Consider the following 15,216-nt stretch of genomic DNA (forward strand, 5'->3'; position numbering starts at 1 on the left):
GGATGCACTTACATAACTTCAGGAGAAAAATTGCTGCAATAGCCTTTCCATGCCTCATGGAAGAGTCCATCTGCAAGCATTGTTGAGTGGCCTTGTTGAGCAATAGCAAATATATGTATGCTTCTACATAGTCATTTGACGTGTGCATGGACCATCACAGAGCTCTGCAGTGGTACTCATTCCATTCCCTTTTTCATGTCAATAAATAAAATATCCATTAATAAAATGTGCACCTAAGTTTTCACTTCATACATAAAGACAGCAACCCTGGTTAGCACATATTTGGGTAAATTCATTTATTATTACCAGTAAGATCATCTAAATGTGCCTTTCTTTTTGTTTTTCAGTTAATTACACCAGGCCAGTTATTATTCTGGGTCCTATGAAAGATCGGATCAATGATGATTTGATATCTGAATTCCCTGATAAGTTTGGGTCTTGTGTACCACGTAAGTATGATTTTACTCCTAGTTCTGCAGCAGAGTGAACTGAATCCCTTGGTGCCACACATTAAGTACATTTCTGTGAAAGCAGCATCCATGAACTATACATAGTTGAGTTTCTCAAAAGTCATTTTTTCATCAGACAGAAAAGGGGAAAAAACAAATAAATTAGAAAAAAAAAAAAGGTTGTGAAGATCTGGAAAAAAATTCTCAAAAGAATTGTCTCCAAAGCCCTAGGACACTTTTAAACAAGAAAAATTCTAGTCACTAACTCAGTTTAGTAATCAATCTGTGGTTTCTTAAATAAGATAAAAGTTTGAAATACTGGTAAAATGTAAAATGTTTCAACTCAATTTCACAGCATCCACCAATAAATATAAGGAGTAATCTGTGATTTGTGTGAGATATAGTCTGTTGAATCAGAAAGCAATGTTGGACCCTGAATTAATCAGAGTATTTGTATCTCGCAACATTAGAGTTTGCTGTTTATTTGAGGCCCTGATTGCAGTTGTACTTCATTTTAAATGGTTGTCTCTGGCAATACACTAACTTAAAACCACTAGAGATGAGAACAGAATCAGGCTTCTAAATAAGGCTAAATTGAGTTGATGAGATGACAATTCATTTTATCACAGTAATAACATTAAATTTAAAATATGAAATGCATTTTATATTTGGGGTTTGTGTGTGATTCTGCTGCAAAAGGTGGAATTCCGGTAAACTCTAATTTTGTTTAAGTCTGTATTGATTGGAGGTAAACATCAGAAGGTATTAGTACAAAAAGACGACTTTTTTGTCATAGCTCCATTGAAAATAATATGTAGTAGCCAAAGATCTAGAGGTGAAGTGCCTTCACTTAGAGCAGACCCAGCATTGCCCACTGAGCAAACCACAGCTGCATTTTCTGCACTAAATGTTTTTGCAGACTTCCTGATCTTCTGTCTTTTTTTTTCATGCAGATACCACGCGGCCAAAGCGTGACTATGAAGTGGATGGGAGAGATTATCATTTTGTCATTTCAAGAGAACAAATGGAAAAAGATATCCAAGAGCACAAATTTATAGAAGCTGGGCAGTACAATGATAATTTATATGGAACTAGTGTCCAGTCTGTGAGATTTGTGGCAGAAAGGGTAGGTTGGCAATAGTTTTATTGCCAGTGCAACATGATCTGCTTTGTTTCCAAATTGTGTCTCAGACATGATTCTCTGCCAAAAATAAAAAATAGCTGCAAAACGGCATCCTAATATTTATAGGCTTTGTAATGACTCCACAAGTGGAGTCTCTGACTTTGAATGACATCATCCTTGGCACTCTCTGTACTTGGCTGTAGTGCCATGGATTCAGGGTTCTAACACAGTGCCTCAAGTACTCCTCAAAACAGCCTCTACTCTTCCTCTACGCTTTCTACTTCTGTAAGACAGGTAGACAAACTAAATCACTTTCAAAGAGGCAAAAGAACAAATCACAGAAAGATGAAATTATTTGCCTCAGGTGACACAAGGAGTCTTTGATATAAACAAGGACTGAATTAATCACTAAGAACATGGACATCCTATTACTTTTATGAACTGATTTTCCTCATCTCAAGAAAATTCTCCTGCCGCTGTAAATTTCATCCCAGTAGAAAATAAACCCCAAGTTTGTTCCCATATCACCAGTGTATATTTATACTGGCATCAAAGCAAAGGAAAGTATGCAGAGTAGTGAAGCACAGTGAAGGCTCCCCCTTCCCTGGTGTGCCAGTAATGGCCCCATTCCAGGGCACTGCATTGCAGATTTGCTTCCTGTCTCTTGGCTGATCTGCAGCAAAGTCTGCAAAAATAAACACATGCTCATCTGTTTCCAACAGGGCAAGCACTGTATACTTGATGTGTCAGGAAATGCTATCAAACGACTACAAGTTGCACAACTCTATCCCATTGCTATCTTCATTAAGCCCAAATCATGGGAGCCTCTGATGTGAGTATAAATTTCTTCAGGCATTTTGTATTTTGGGTACAGCCTCAAGTGGCACCACACAGGTCTTGAGTCTACATTTTGCTTGTTCTCTAAAATCAGTAATAATGAGAGGAAGTGGGAAGAGTGTCCTCAGAGCCTGTCATCCACTGTATCCTGGTATCTCAAGGAACAAGCCATAGCTGTGAACCTTTCAGGCTGGGACAAGTGGGATTATGTGCTGGACCATGAAGGACTCCCTGCCGGTGCTTGGTGTACTTGCTCCAACCTGTGCAACAAGTTCACCAGGGACTCACTCTTGTAGCTTGGCTTGTCCCATGCATCCATGGGTGCTCCTGGGGTTTAGAGTCTGATCAAGGGCACAGACCAGGTGGTTAAACCTGTGTCAGACTTGAGGTGTGTTCCTCTTCACCAGCCCTTCATTTACCTGAAGGTCTGTAAGAGGATAGGCAAGGAGCCATGGGACTGGAGAGGGGCAAACATACTTACAGGAATGAAAGAGTCGGCTCCATGCTGCCAAGGATGTCTGAGGTGGCACACACTTTGGGGGATAAGATCAAAACACAGTGTAAGATCAGTAGGATGAAATTCAGCACAGACAAAGGAGAGAAAATTAAATGCATGAGTACAAACAGGGAATAATTTAGCTATAGCACTGCAGAAAAGCATCTGGCAGTTGGGGTGGATCACACAGGAATATGAATGGATGGATAATGTGGTTGCAAAAAAAGAAATTGCCACTGTGGGCTGTATTCATATCAGTGTTCTGTAAGGACACAATAGACAGCTGTTTTGTTTTACTGGGTGTGGATGAGGCCTCATCTGGAGTGCTGGCCTGATTCTGGGTTCCACTCTGCTGGTGAAGGAGGAAAAGGAAATATCTAGTGCCACAGAGAGAAGGCTGAGGAGGAAATACGGAATTGATATTCATCCGGAGTTAAAACTCAGGATAAAATACATGGTTCTCAAGTTGTTTTCCATGTACACTTACAGTTATACAAGATCTATCAGCTTAATTTGCTGTGATAGGGGTGAAATTTTAAACTCTGTGCCTTGCCTTCCCCCAAGACTCTGCAAATGCCAGGTAGTGCCATAGGTATGTGTTTGACAGCTAAAATGTTGGCAGTCCGTCTCCTGTGACAGATGCATGTCTGGTGATGGTAACAGTGTGCTCACAGCCAGTGGTCACAGAGCCAGAGAATGCAAACATGACCCATCCCAGGAATGTGCATTCTTCTCAGCCCTGCCTTTTGGCAACGAGCTTGTTGTATGTCCAGCCACATTACAAGACATGATGCACAATATGTGGTACTTGCACAGCACCATCCTGACTTCCTGACTTTTCTTCCAGCCCTACAATTCAATAATATTCTGATTTTGTTGCTGTGTAGAATGGGAAGGGTAGTCTGATAGCCTGCCTTCTGCATTGATTGTTTTAACAGAGATCTTAACGTACAGTTTTCCCATTCATAAAACATTTCCATTATTTTTTTAATGCTGGCATTGCCTCTGGAGTGATTTTTTAAAAAAGTAAATAAAAGTGACCTTTACTCTGAAAAATACACCAGGCAGAGCCAGAAAAGTGGCAATAACATAAAGGCTTTGTTGATTTGATGTTAGAACTGCAAATCCTTGAATAGACTGACTGAATGGTGTTAATGAAGATGCAAAATATTATGACAGTCATTGCTATTGAACCAAAGCAATGCTAATATTTCACTTAGGGCAATACAACAAGGGTGCTGTTCAAGAAATGCCTGGACGTGGCACTTAGTGCTATGTCTAGTTAAAAAGGTGGTGATCAGTCAAAGGTTGGACTTGACAATCTTGGAGGTCTTTTCCAACCTAAATGATGCTGTGATTCAGTCTTTTTTAGATATGTACCTACTGCAACACAAAAAATTACAGGTTTATCTGCCATAGCAATGACTCCTGTTCATACAAATGAGTTGAAAGCTACTGTAATAGCAGTCAAAACACAAAAGACAAAAAATTTATAATCATGAGATGCAGAGAAACAAAGACTAAAGATTTATCTTTCATCAAAATTAGCACATAAAGTTGTAGTCTTTCATTTATGCATATGCTCATTTGCATCCATCTGAGAGTGGAAGAGTGAAGGGAGCATAAATCAAGTTTGCATCTGCACTTGAAACCTGGTTTTCTGGAAATACCCTATTAACACTTATCACCACAGCAGTAAATGACTATAAGGTGCTGTTGGATGTAAAAGCAATCAGAACACGTGGCCACTGCTGTAAACAAACTGCTCCATCACCCCTTCCTCCCTTCCTTTCTCCCTTCCTCTCTTTCAAGTCTTACGTGACTCCACCTGGTTAACTCCCAGAGGCATCCTTGTTCATACCCTTCAATCAGCCTCTCTCTCTAGAGGAATGAGGACAGTGGTGAGATCATGGGGATGAGAAATGGAAGTAAGAAAGAACCTGCCTGGGTGAGCTTTTCACTGGGAGAGGAGGAAAACCTTGGAAAATATGTACTGTATTTTGAATTCACTAGCTGTGCAGGCCCCCAGCTAAGAAATAAGAAATAGAAGGGACTGCAGTATGACAGCAATTTTATTTCATCATGGTCCTCCGCCTTCTCCATCCTCTCTTATAAGGGCACAGAATGGGCAGAGTCAGGAATACAGCTAGCACAGTTTTATACCCCAGGCAAATCTACAACCTGAAAGTGTAATGCAAATTTCTACCTCTTTCAAAGTACTTCCTATTTTAAACACTTGCTTATATTTTTATTTGTATTATCTTTTCTGCTATTCAAAGATCTTGAGGAAGACTTCTCAAAAATTTACCAGAAATAGATCTGAAAGGGAGAGGATGTTGTTAGCATTACAATATTGGTTAAATGCCCATAAGATGAAAATGTTAAGTTTGCCTAAGAAATTGCAGTGGTCCCACTGCAAGACAGGGTTTTGGTTCAGTCACCTAAAGAGATGTTCAAGTAGGTGTAGCTGATGCAAAGTCCACCTGAACTTGATTAGATAGCAGTCTTTCCAATAAATAGAATTAGTAGTGTTACAAATTTAGTAGGACAACACATAGATTATATTAAACCCATTTATATAATCTACAAATAACTGAGATAAATTTTAAAAGAAATCTTTCTTAGCCTTCATTTTGTAAGCCTGCTTTCTCCATGGCATTAGTACTTCCAAGGAGATTTTTCCTAAGCAGTGTGCCCAGCTGTATGGTTACTTATATAGGTAGGCAGCTTTAAGCCATTTCTAGAAATACCTTTTTGCATCCTGGACATCTTCCAGAGTGTTTTTCACAAGCCAAGTAGGAATTAGCTGTAGCAAGTTCATACTGTTGTGTGCTTCATAGAGCATTTTTTTTTGCACCATCATGTCCATAATTTCCTATATGCATCACCCATAGCATACTGTATACAGTCCATTACCACATCATCATATGATTCAGTGCAAGGCATAACATTAGATTTATGCAGAACACAAGGTGCTCCCTTCTCTTGCATTCCTAGTTGCCTCAGAAAAGTCCTGTCATGTTTTAAGAAAAAACGAATCCATGCTGGGGAAAAAAAGCTAGAACAAGCAAAGTCTATTTATTTTTGATAATTTGGACATCTACAGGCATATGAGTGTAAGGCAATGAATGAGCATGAGCTTGATTCATGTAAGTATACAGTGGTATTAACACCTGAGCATGCACAGGCAAGACAACTCATTCCTTAAAGTTATTAAATAATGCTTCTGTTGAAATAGAAATGGTCCATCAAAATAACAAAACACTGAAAAAAACCAGAATGTTACTGTCTGTCTTTTTTTTTTTATTTCTTGGCACCCAATAAGCAGTCAGTACAACCTTACTCATCTGAGACCACCAGTTGAGTCTGGGAGATACAGAGGAGCTTCAGGCAGTAGTGCTGAGTGCTCAGGCTATGGAACATCCTGGATTCCAGACCACTTACGGGTTCCTGATGTCTCAAAGTCTATCTCAGTTAGTAGCTACCAAACTCGGGCCTTGTATTTTGTTTGAGAATGTAGAGTAGTGAACCCAAGATAAAAATTAGGTGGAGAAAAATGAAATGGGAATTAGTCTGAAGAAGTAGTTTTGTACTACATAAGAATGAAATTAAATTGAAAATATTGAAGCTGTCCATGAACTGTTGGAAGAATTTTACCACTTTATTCTTGTACCATTCTCAATCTATCTGTGATTCAGTTGAACATGTCTTTTGAAAGCCATTCTAGCAAAAATCTAAATTTTTTGATGACTTCCTCCGTGTTTCTAGGGAAATGAATAAACGTCTCACAGAGGAGCAAGCAAAGAAAACCTATGATCGAGCAATTAAATTAGAACAAGAATTTGGAGAATATTTCACAGGTATGTTTTTATTAATACCTTTTTTTTTCCCAAGATATAGTCTTTTATTGCAAAACAACTGGATCAGCTCTGTCTTTGACCTAGAGTACCTATCAGTATAGTGTGCCCAGAGTAAGGACTTGCTTGAGAATATTGTTTCCTTGAAATTCAAGAGCAGTTGAGGCACTTGACTCCTGAAAAGTTTGATGTCCTGAAGGAGTATCTATGCCAAGGCAAATTAAGGGGCAAACCATTGTACTTTGTGTTACAGTTGCTTTACCTTCTGTCAGCTTGGGCCTGATCTTGTTAACCTTGGCAGCCAAGAGTGAACTCATTATAACTAGATCAGAAAGGTTGTAAATCTGCTGCTGCCCACTGCTGAAGTAGGTTCTAAATCAAATAAAATTTAAAGCTTGACCTCCAACAGTGGGAATCTCTTGTGCTGCTCTCCCCAGGACAGAACTGCTAGTTCTCTGAACTAACCTGTCTCAGTCTTCTCAGTACAAGCAGTGGGATGGATCTCTGTCATAGGCAGGTGCATTGATTTGAACTTAGTTATCATCCTCAGGGGTATGACACTTCCATAATCAATATGTCAGTATACCAGTATTCTTCTCATTCCATCAGTATCTATGAGTATGCTGAAAATCTGCTGACACTGGATGCTGTATCTGTCAATTAAAAGAAATATTGATATGTTTTCTCTACTGCAGCTATTGTCCAAGGAGATAGCTTAGAAGATATATATAATCAATGCAAACTTGTAATTGAAGAACAATCTGGGCCTTTCATCTGGATTCCTTCAAAGGAAAAATTATAAATTAGCCACTGCACCTCTGATTACAACGGGAGAATATTTAGAAGAAAACTATAATATACTATTTGGAGGCTTTCCTGTTTTTGTTGCATTTATGTTCTTTGCAGTCAATGTGAATTTTGATGAATGTACAACACAAAGTGTTTGAAGCCATGAAGGACACTGATGGGTCAAAGGGTAGGAACAAAAAGACTTCTACCATATAAAGCAAATCTGTTGTGTGCTCAGAGCACGAGTTGTAGGTATAAACTTTTGACATGGAGACCCTCTGTCAAGGGGAGCTAAGCCACCTCCTGTGCCCACGCGGACATTTTGATCAATTTCAATGGCTGAGCTCAGTGTGTTGATTGCTTTAGAGAAGTTCCCAGCTCTTGAACCTCATATAGGGCTTGATCCTGCAAGGCGCTCAGCACTTGACCCCAATTCCTACACGAGTAGCCTGTTGACTTGGAGTCACTTGTGACCCTTCCCTATGCCATTCAGTCCCACCAATTCCAGTAGGACTATTCACGTGCTCAAAGCTAAGCACAGGCTTAAGCATTTTTGCTAGATCAGGGCCACACGCACCTTGCAAAATCAAGCTCAGAGTATTTGGTCCACTTCCTACTGAGGTCACTGTTAGGACACTGTGTGACTTGGCTGGGAGGTGGGTCCTGTTCTAAGCTTGTCATTGCACATTTGTAGTTGGTACACCTCGACTTTGGTAACTATGCACATCTTTTGATTTCTGAAACCAAGTCAAGCATTTCTTTTTTCCCCTTTGGAAGCACTATTGCATCAGGAACTACCAACAATATGGTTCATTTTGATGGTGTTTAGGGGTGGGAGAGGATGGAAGCATTTCACATCACACACACGTGCACACAAACACATTCCCATGTGGACACACACATGTATTAGGATTCACAGCACCTATGTTAACAAGGAGGGATACAACTGGGAAAAGCTTTAAAATTTTTGATTGTCTATTTTATCATTTATATTGATAGAAGGCACTTAAAGATGGAATAATTTATAAAAATAAAAATATATTGATGTATAGAAACTAATTTCTATAGGTAAAATGTTTTTGTGAAGATATTTTGTAAAGATTAATTAATTGAAAGATTAAATATTTACACCCTTGTGCGACTGTCAAATGTAAAGAGGACCATCAAGTTGCATTATACCTCTTCCATAACAGATTCTCTATTATTAATGGCAAGCAAGATAATTCCTTAAATTGTAGTTGTCATCTTGTTTTTCTTTCAATTTAATCCTCTCCCTTGCCTGTGTTTAATCATGATGAACTCCTGTGGAAAGATCTCTTGAACTCACTGCCCTGTAGGAATTTTCTAAACAAAAAAGGAAAATGCATCTTGTGAGAGAGACAACTATTCAGAAGCAAAATGTTAGTGCTTAAATGCAGTTCATAATTTCTCTCTTAGGAAGGAGGCACCCTTAAACATCAAATCTCTTATGATTCTTCCTGTTTCCTTCAGGGAAATAATGAAAGCATTTGATCTTTCCTCTCTTTTCAGGCAGGTCACCAACTAACTTGTATCTTCATTCATTTCACAGTCAACAAGGGTCTTAAAAGCAAAAACTGAGGCAATAGACATTTGTGAGGGATTTGGGGAAAGTCTGTGGAATTGCAGTTTGGGGTGTATGGAAGGGGAGAAGGAGGGGGTTTTTTTCTCATTTCACATTGCCCTTCTTCTGTATACTGATGCCATTCTTCACTGACTTACAAGGGGACAAGTGCAACAGATGCTGTGACAGTAAAACTGAATTGCCTTTGCTGCTGCTGGACCATGTTCTCTGTAAAACCCACACTCCTGCCTCTGCTGCACTGCAGGAGTGCAATACTTATAGCTGGTGGCTACAGCAACCCTGACGCTTACGGATGTCTTAAGGGCAAGTGCTAAATAGACTCCTCTGGTACTTGTCTATTTGAAGCTTGCATTTCTACACCCTGTCCAGCTGACAGGTCTACCCAGCCAACTTCCGCGGACAGCGCAATGAGCTGGATGTTTGCAAAAGCCACCAGCAGTGACAGGGTTAAAAATATGGGCATTTTAGTGGCCCTGAGGGGGCCTTTCATGCTTACTGCCCAACTATGGTAACTTTGAGAAGTTCACACTTCTTTAACTATTTTTCTTGCCTGGTCAGCGCAGATTTATAAACAAGGGTTTCAGTTAAGTCTCCAGAAGATCTTTGTAACCAGAAGGGCTAGAAACATTTTTTTTTTTTTTTTTTAATATAAATTAATGAATGCTTTGATTTTGGATAATTCTGCAGAAGTCCACAGAGTGACCCCAGATCTTTGGAAGCCATGGATTTTTCCATGCTAGCAAAATACTATTGCCCCAGGTTGGGAAATAGCCCACCAGACCTGAAAAACCAAGTATCCTAAAGCAGGAACTTCGTTCTAATTTTCAGCTGTTTTTAAGCAATCAATCACATCTGCTTCTTTGTTTCTTAGTTCAGCATGCAGCCTTTTATGGTACTATCCTACTAGTAACTGTTTTGCTTTGTCATGTGCTGTGCTTTACGGTGAACAGTAACACTATGCCTGAGTACAATCAATTTTTCCATCAGTCCTTGGTTACTGTAGTAACATTATTTATTTTTCCCTGTCTGTTGTTTGTGCTTCCATTTTAGAGTTGACATTGCACTTCTTCTTTTTTTTTTTTTTTTTTTAAATAAAACATATATTTAAAAACAAATCATCAAGAGAATCAGTGAGAGATCTTATTTCCGTTAGGACTTGTACTCCCATTTGTTTTGTGTGTTGATGTTTTGCATTCCATGTTGCAGCATCCTCAGAGCTGCAGTCCATTTTTGCATTGCAGCTGTTCAGATCATACTGGGTGGTAGTGGGAGGAGGAAGAAAAACATAAGACTCATGCAAAATTACATCTGGTGGAAAAGAAAAAGTCCAAACTCACAACCACAGCAATTGGCGCCTGACTCCATATTGGTGCTAACACAGCTTAGCATAATCAGATTCCTTTTCTGTCCATGTAAAAGACTTGGGAGCGTCTAACCATGAGACAAATGCAAATGCTGGACCCTTTAGGAAAAGTGCCAGATCACACCCCTGGTGCTATATCTCATGTTCTGGCACAGTGTGTAGCACCGTAGGGTCTAAGCAGAAACAAAATTATCACAGCTTTTTGTCCACCCATGGATGATCACAATGACATCTTGCTAGCTTTGTGCAGATGTGCAATATTACAACTTAATTATTTTTCCTTGCCACAAAAAAAAAAATAAAAAATCTTCCATGCACTGACTCATTGAGAGCTTGCTAACAGGGCTCAGTGGAACGGCACTTCGTCGCTGGTCTTACGGTCTGACCATCAACCAGTGAAAGAGCCTATTTCCTGCTTAATCCCCCTTCCTACAGAGGTACCCTGTCCATGCTAGCACTTTGTAATTTCTTTGGTAGTAAAGGCTGTTTCTAGATCAATATTCTGTGATGTAATTGTGTTTGTAGCTAGCATGGTTTGATGCTCCAGTGTGGATAGGGTCCTAGGAACCACTCAGTGAAAGTCAAGGATAAGAAATCTCTCCGTTGCACTGAAATTACAAATCCTCATCCTGGAGAGCAGTGTGGAACCCGAGCTAATAACCGCTATGAGCCAGCGACAGTGTCCTAGGTATACAACATGCACCTACCTATTTACATTCATTTTCTATGGAGAAATTGTTGGCATTACACCTTCACTGTTACTTGCTCATCAGCACTCAGTCAAACTGTACTTTTGTTTTGGCTTTCTTATATTTTAATTTTTGTTTTTCAAATTGTATCCCTGACCAGAGGATTCAATGAGTGAAAACACATGAGGATATTTGTAGGAAAAACCGTGTTGATGAAAGAAGTACCAACCTTCTTTTTCAGATGCAGATTTAAAGCCATAATATCTGCCGTGTTCACAGAAAGTATTCTTTTATCCTTCATAGCTTTTAATCTCAATATTTTCCCTCTTGAACATTTTGCCTGTCATGTTATGCATGTGGTTCACTGTGCAACTGCATTCAAGTGCGCAAGCCCATTCCTTGGTGGAATAAACTTTTTTCTTTCCCATTAAAAATCAGACATTTTGTCAGTTGGTTCAGAAATAAGAATGAGGTCATTATGCTAAAAAAAGAAAGTTTCCATTCTAGGACACAAATCAGCATCAAAGCTAAAAACAGGTAACATCTAAAATCTATCTATATCATATCATATAGCTAGCCTAGATCCTCAGCTGCTGGAAATCACGGTCACTCCTCTGATTTCAATGGAGTCCATCCCATTTATACCACCTGAAGTAAAACATCCATCCTCTTTATCATACTGATTATTTTACATCTCTGTAAAACACCAAGGCCACCTGATTAAACAGCAGCTCAGTGCTTTCCATCATTATTTACTGTTCATTTCACTGTAAAACCCAAGTCATGGACCAAGATCCTTTTGAGGCCAGTGCTGTGAAACTCCTAACAAAAAGACACCCCAGGGGCCAAATGGACTTGCAGAAGGCTTCAGCTGCACTGACTTCTCACCAAGAGCTATAGGAACTACCACTCTGATGCCTCATTGACCCTTTTGAAACTCTGTCTTTAAGGTGAAAAACACGAGAGGCAATCCATCATCTCTCACACCACATTAGCAGCTTACACCTTCTGGCCCTGCAGCACAGGCAGCTTGCCCTGATGTAAAACAGCATTTCTGGGGATGGGAGCCAGCATCCAAGGCAAGATCTTCGAGGGGAAAAAAAAGCATAGAAAAGGGGAAAAAAAGAGAAAAAAAAAAAAAGGGGTGGGGGGGAACACTGTTGGCTCTTAGTGGGATAGCAACCTTTTAATTTCTGGATTTGTGCTCCTAAATTTGAATTGGCCAGTTTGAATTTCTGAGTGCAGCAGCCTGTATGCACCAAGCTGCTCCCTCCAGCACAATGTCCAGCGCGCGTCTATTTAGCAGGATGTTCCTCAGTCCACCTGTAGTGTGGGGTACTCAGAATCTGAACTGGAGTTTACAAAACACCGTCCAGCTTACACTCCTGTTATGTGTAAATACTCTGCGCATCCATTCCATTTGTGTAAAGAATAAAGCACACACAATTATAAAAATTAAGCTGTATATTTCATACTAGCTGTGTCCTTGCTTATTTATTCCAGTCCAAGCTCTCAGCTGTGGTTCAGTTGTAAATGCTTGATAGAGTGTTTATAAATATGTCATGAATTTTATTATAAAATATTAATATTAAAGCATTTTTACACTTTATAGCAAATGGCTTCTTCACAAGGCATAATTTGTCTTTTTTCCTTGGAGCAGAATAGTAAAAGAAATATATTATGCTTTTATCTTGAGACAGTATCACATCTATCACACAAAGACGCAAGTATGGAATTAGGAGGATGGTTTCAAAAGTGACTGAGAATAGGACACATTTTTCCTTCTTGCCCTTTTTTATTTCGACTTTCCATTGTATGGAAGTTGGCACCAAGAAGATTCATTCTGAAGTACAGCAACTTTCTCCTTACCACAGTTCTGCTGTGAATTCAGTATCATCAGCATCTTGGTGAATAATTACCAGAATAATTTTTATAATTAAATAATCATTCCATATTTATGACATCACAGCCATAGGGAAAAGGACTGTAATAATTACATTATAGCTGCTTGTGAGCAGCTCAGTGGAGCACAAACTCGATTGTGCTATGGGATCCCAACAGCTCAAGAACCTTGGGGTTTAGCCATTCCAGGAATATCTTTGCAGATGGTTTATGGGCTCCAGGGAGGCCATGTGAAGATTGTCAGTCCCCAGCAGAGAAAGTAACATGATGGGGACACTGCTTTTGACACACAGACAGTGCTATATGCAGTCTGCAGAGGACCACAGAGTCTCCATATGGCTCTGGGAGCCACAACTGAGACTATAGGGAAAGAAACTCTGTCCACAGGACTTTACACGCATGATCACAAGGATGGTTAATCATCTAAACATTCGTTGTGATGCTTTAGATTTCTCCAATAGATTCGAAGGAGGGAGAGAATCCAAACAATTGACATTGGGCAGGGTCCCTTATTAAAGTACTTTCTTCTTCATCCTCTCTCTAGGTAAACCTGAGCCAATTCCTCAGACTATATTCTGCAGAAGCAAGAGAAACTTAGAAAACAATCCTTATAAAGTGCATTGGAGACAGAAAGTACTTAAAATTGCAGGAAGCTAGACATGCTTTGATGATCAGTTCAGGCAGTGGTGTCAGGCTTCTCCAGCCTTTTGCCTTGGACAGGCATAGAGTATGGTCACATTTTCTCATTTGCCCCACTGCCTTTTAATGGTCCCTTCACACAGACAGCCAAGTATCTGGACTCAATCATCTATTCACAACTTGTGGTTTGAAAGACACTATCTCCCAGTTCGGAAAATTATTTGGGACCAGAGCTACAAGGTAGGTGAGCAGTACTTCTCTTGTACAGAAACCTCCAAGTGCGAAATCCATCTTAAGGAAGTCATTTCACCATGATTTTCAGAAGAATTTAGGTGTCTATCGGGCATAAGCAAGTTGTTCATTTCACTGTAATCAGAGCACTCAACAGCTAGCACAGAGCAAGGCAATGACACCTAAAGCACCTGTGGGAAAGCAGAAAAATGGGGATATAGGTCCTAAATATCTGGGCACAGAGCAGATCCTCTTCCCCACGAACAATCCATACAGAAATCTTTATTATCAAAAATTCCATCCCTGGAAGTGTTCAAGGCCAGGTTGGATGGAGCTCTGAACAACCCAGTCTAGTGGAAGATGTCCCTGCCCATTGCAGGGGGATTGGAACCAGATGATCTTAAAGTCCCTTCCATTCCAAACCATTCCATGATTCTGTGATCTTGGACAACTCAGGAAGACCTACCGTAATAGCCCTACAAGAGCAGGACTCAACAAAAGCACCATTACAAAGCCCATCACTGCAAGGAAGGTGACACCATGGCTGCAGAGCATGGACTGCTTGTGTTGGCTGACATGTTGGGCATGTCACCAGTAAAAGAGACACAGCTGAACTGGTCTGCAGAAAGACTGGAAAGCTGTGGACAAAACACAGCTCCCCTGCTCAGTGGAGGAGGGCAGTTCTGGACAGCACCCACTGCTGCAGTCTCTTACTGATGGAGATGGATCCTGCCTGACCCAATGGAGAGTTAATGGTGCCAAATATCCCAGGGAGGGGGAGCATGGTACCCAGAAGAAATAAGTAATTTTAGTCAGTGAAGAAATGTAATTGCTTGCTGAAGAAGCTCATTAACTACTGTCAACTACTCATTAGTGGTTGATCTAAGCAGAGCCAGGTGGTGGCAACCAGGGAAAATTAATTAGGTCTAACATATTATAACAGTGATAGGGTTGTTACAGCATCAGTAGAAGGCCAATACACAGCTGGCCCCTACACTACACCAACTGATTAACTAATGTCTCAGAGCAAGTAACTAGCCTGAGGCCTTGCTCTGGAATATATGGACAAAGAGCTTTCACTGCAGCATCTTCTGGCTTCCCTTCCAACAGGGACTCACAGACGTTGCCAAAGACTTTGCCTTGCAGCAGAATACAAAAATGCGATAGGGCATCAGCTATAGACAGCAATTTGAAAATGTCTTTAAGCTGCAAAACTCAGGGATAGGCTTTAAATATGT

The 15,216-nt window shown here is 40.0% G+C and overlaps 1 protein-coding gene across 32 annotated transcripts in view; it reads left to right on the forward strand.

Moving 5' to 3' along the window:
- DLG2 (discs large MAGUK scaffold protein 2) overlaps nt 1-12,680 on the forward strand; it is a 1,000,200-nt gene extending 987,520 nt beyond the window's left edge. For all 32 annotated transcript variants that reach the window (XM_048294433.1, XM_048294432.1, XM_048294434.1 and 29 more), the window contains 5 exons: nt 348-449; nt 1,403-1,575; nt 2,295-2,404; nt 6,674-6,765; nt 7,458-12,680. In XM_048294433.1, coding sequence (XP_048150390.1) covers nt 348-449; nt 1,403-1,575; nt 2,295-2,404; nt 6,674-6,765; nt 7,458-7,564 — 584 coding nt within the window. In that variant the 3' untranslated portion in view covers nt 7,565-12,680. The remainder of the gene's footprint in view (nt 1-347; nt 450-1,402; nt 1,576-2,294; nt 2,405-6,673; nt 6,766-7,457) is intronic.
- Nucleotides 12,681-15,216: the final 2,536 nt, after the last annotated feature.

The sequence above is a fragment of the Corvus hawaiiensis genome, chromosome 2, assembly GCF_020740725.1.
Source record: "Corvus hawaiiensis isolate bCorHaw1 chromosome 2, bCorHaw1.pri.cur, whole genome shotgun sequence".
NCBI lineage: Eukaryota > Metazoa > Chordata > Aves > Passeriformes > Corvidae > Corvus > Corvus hawaiiensis.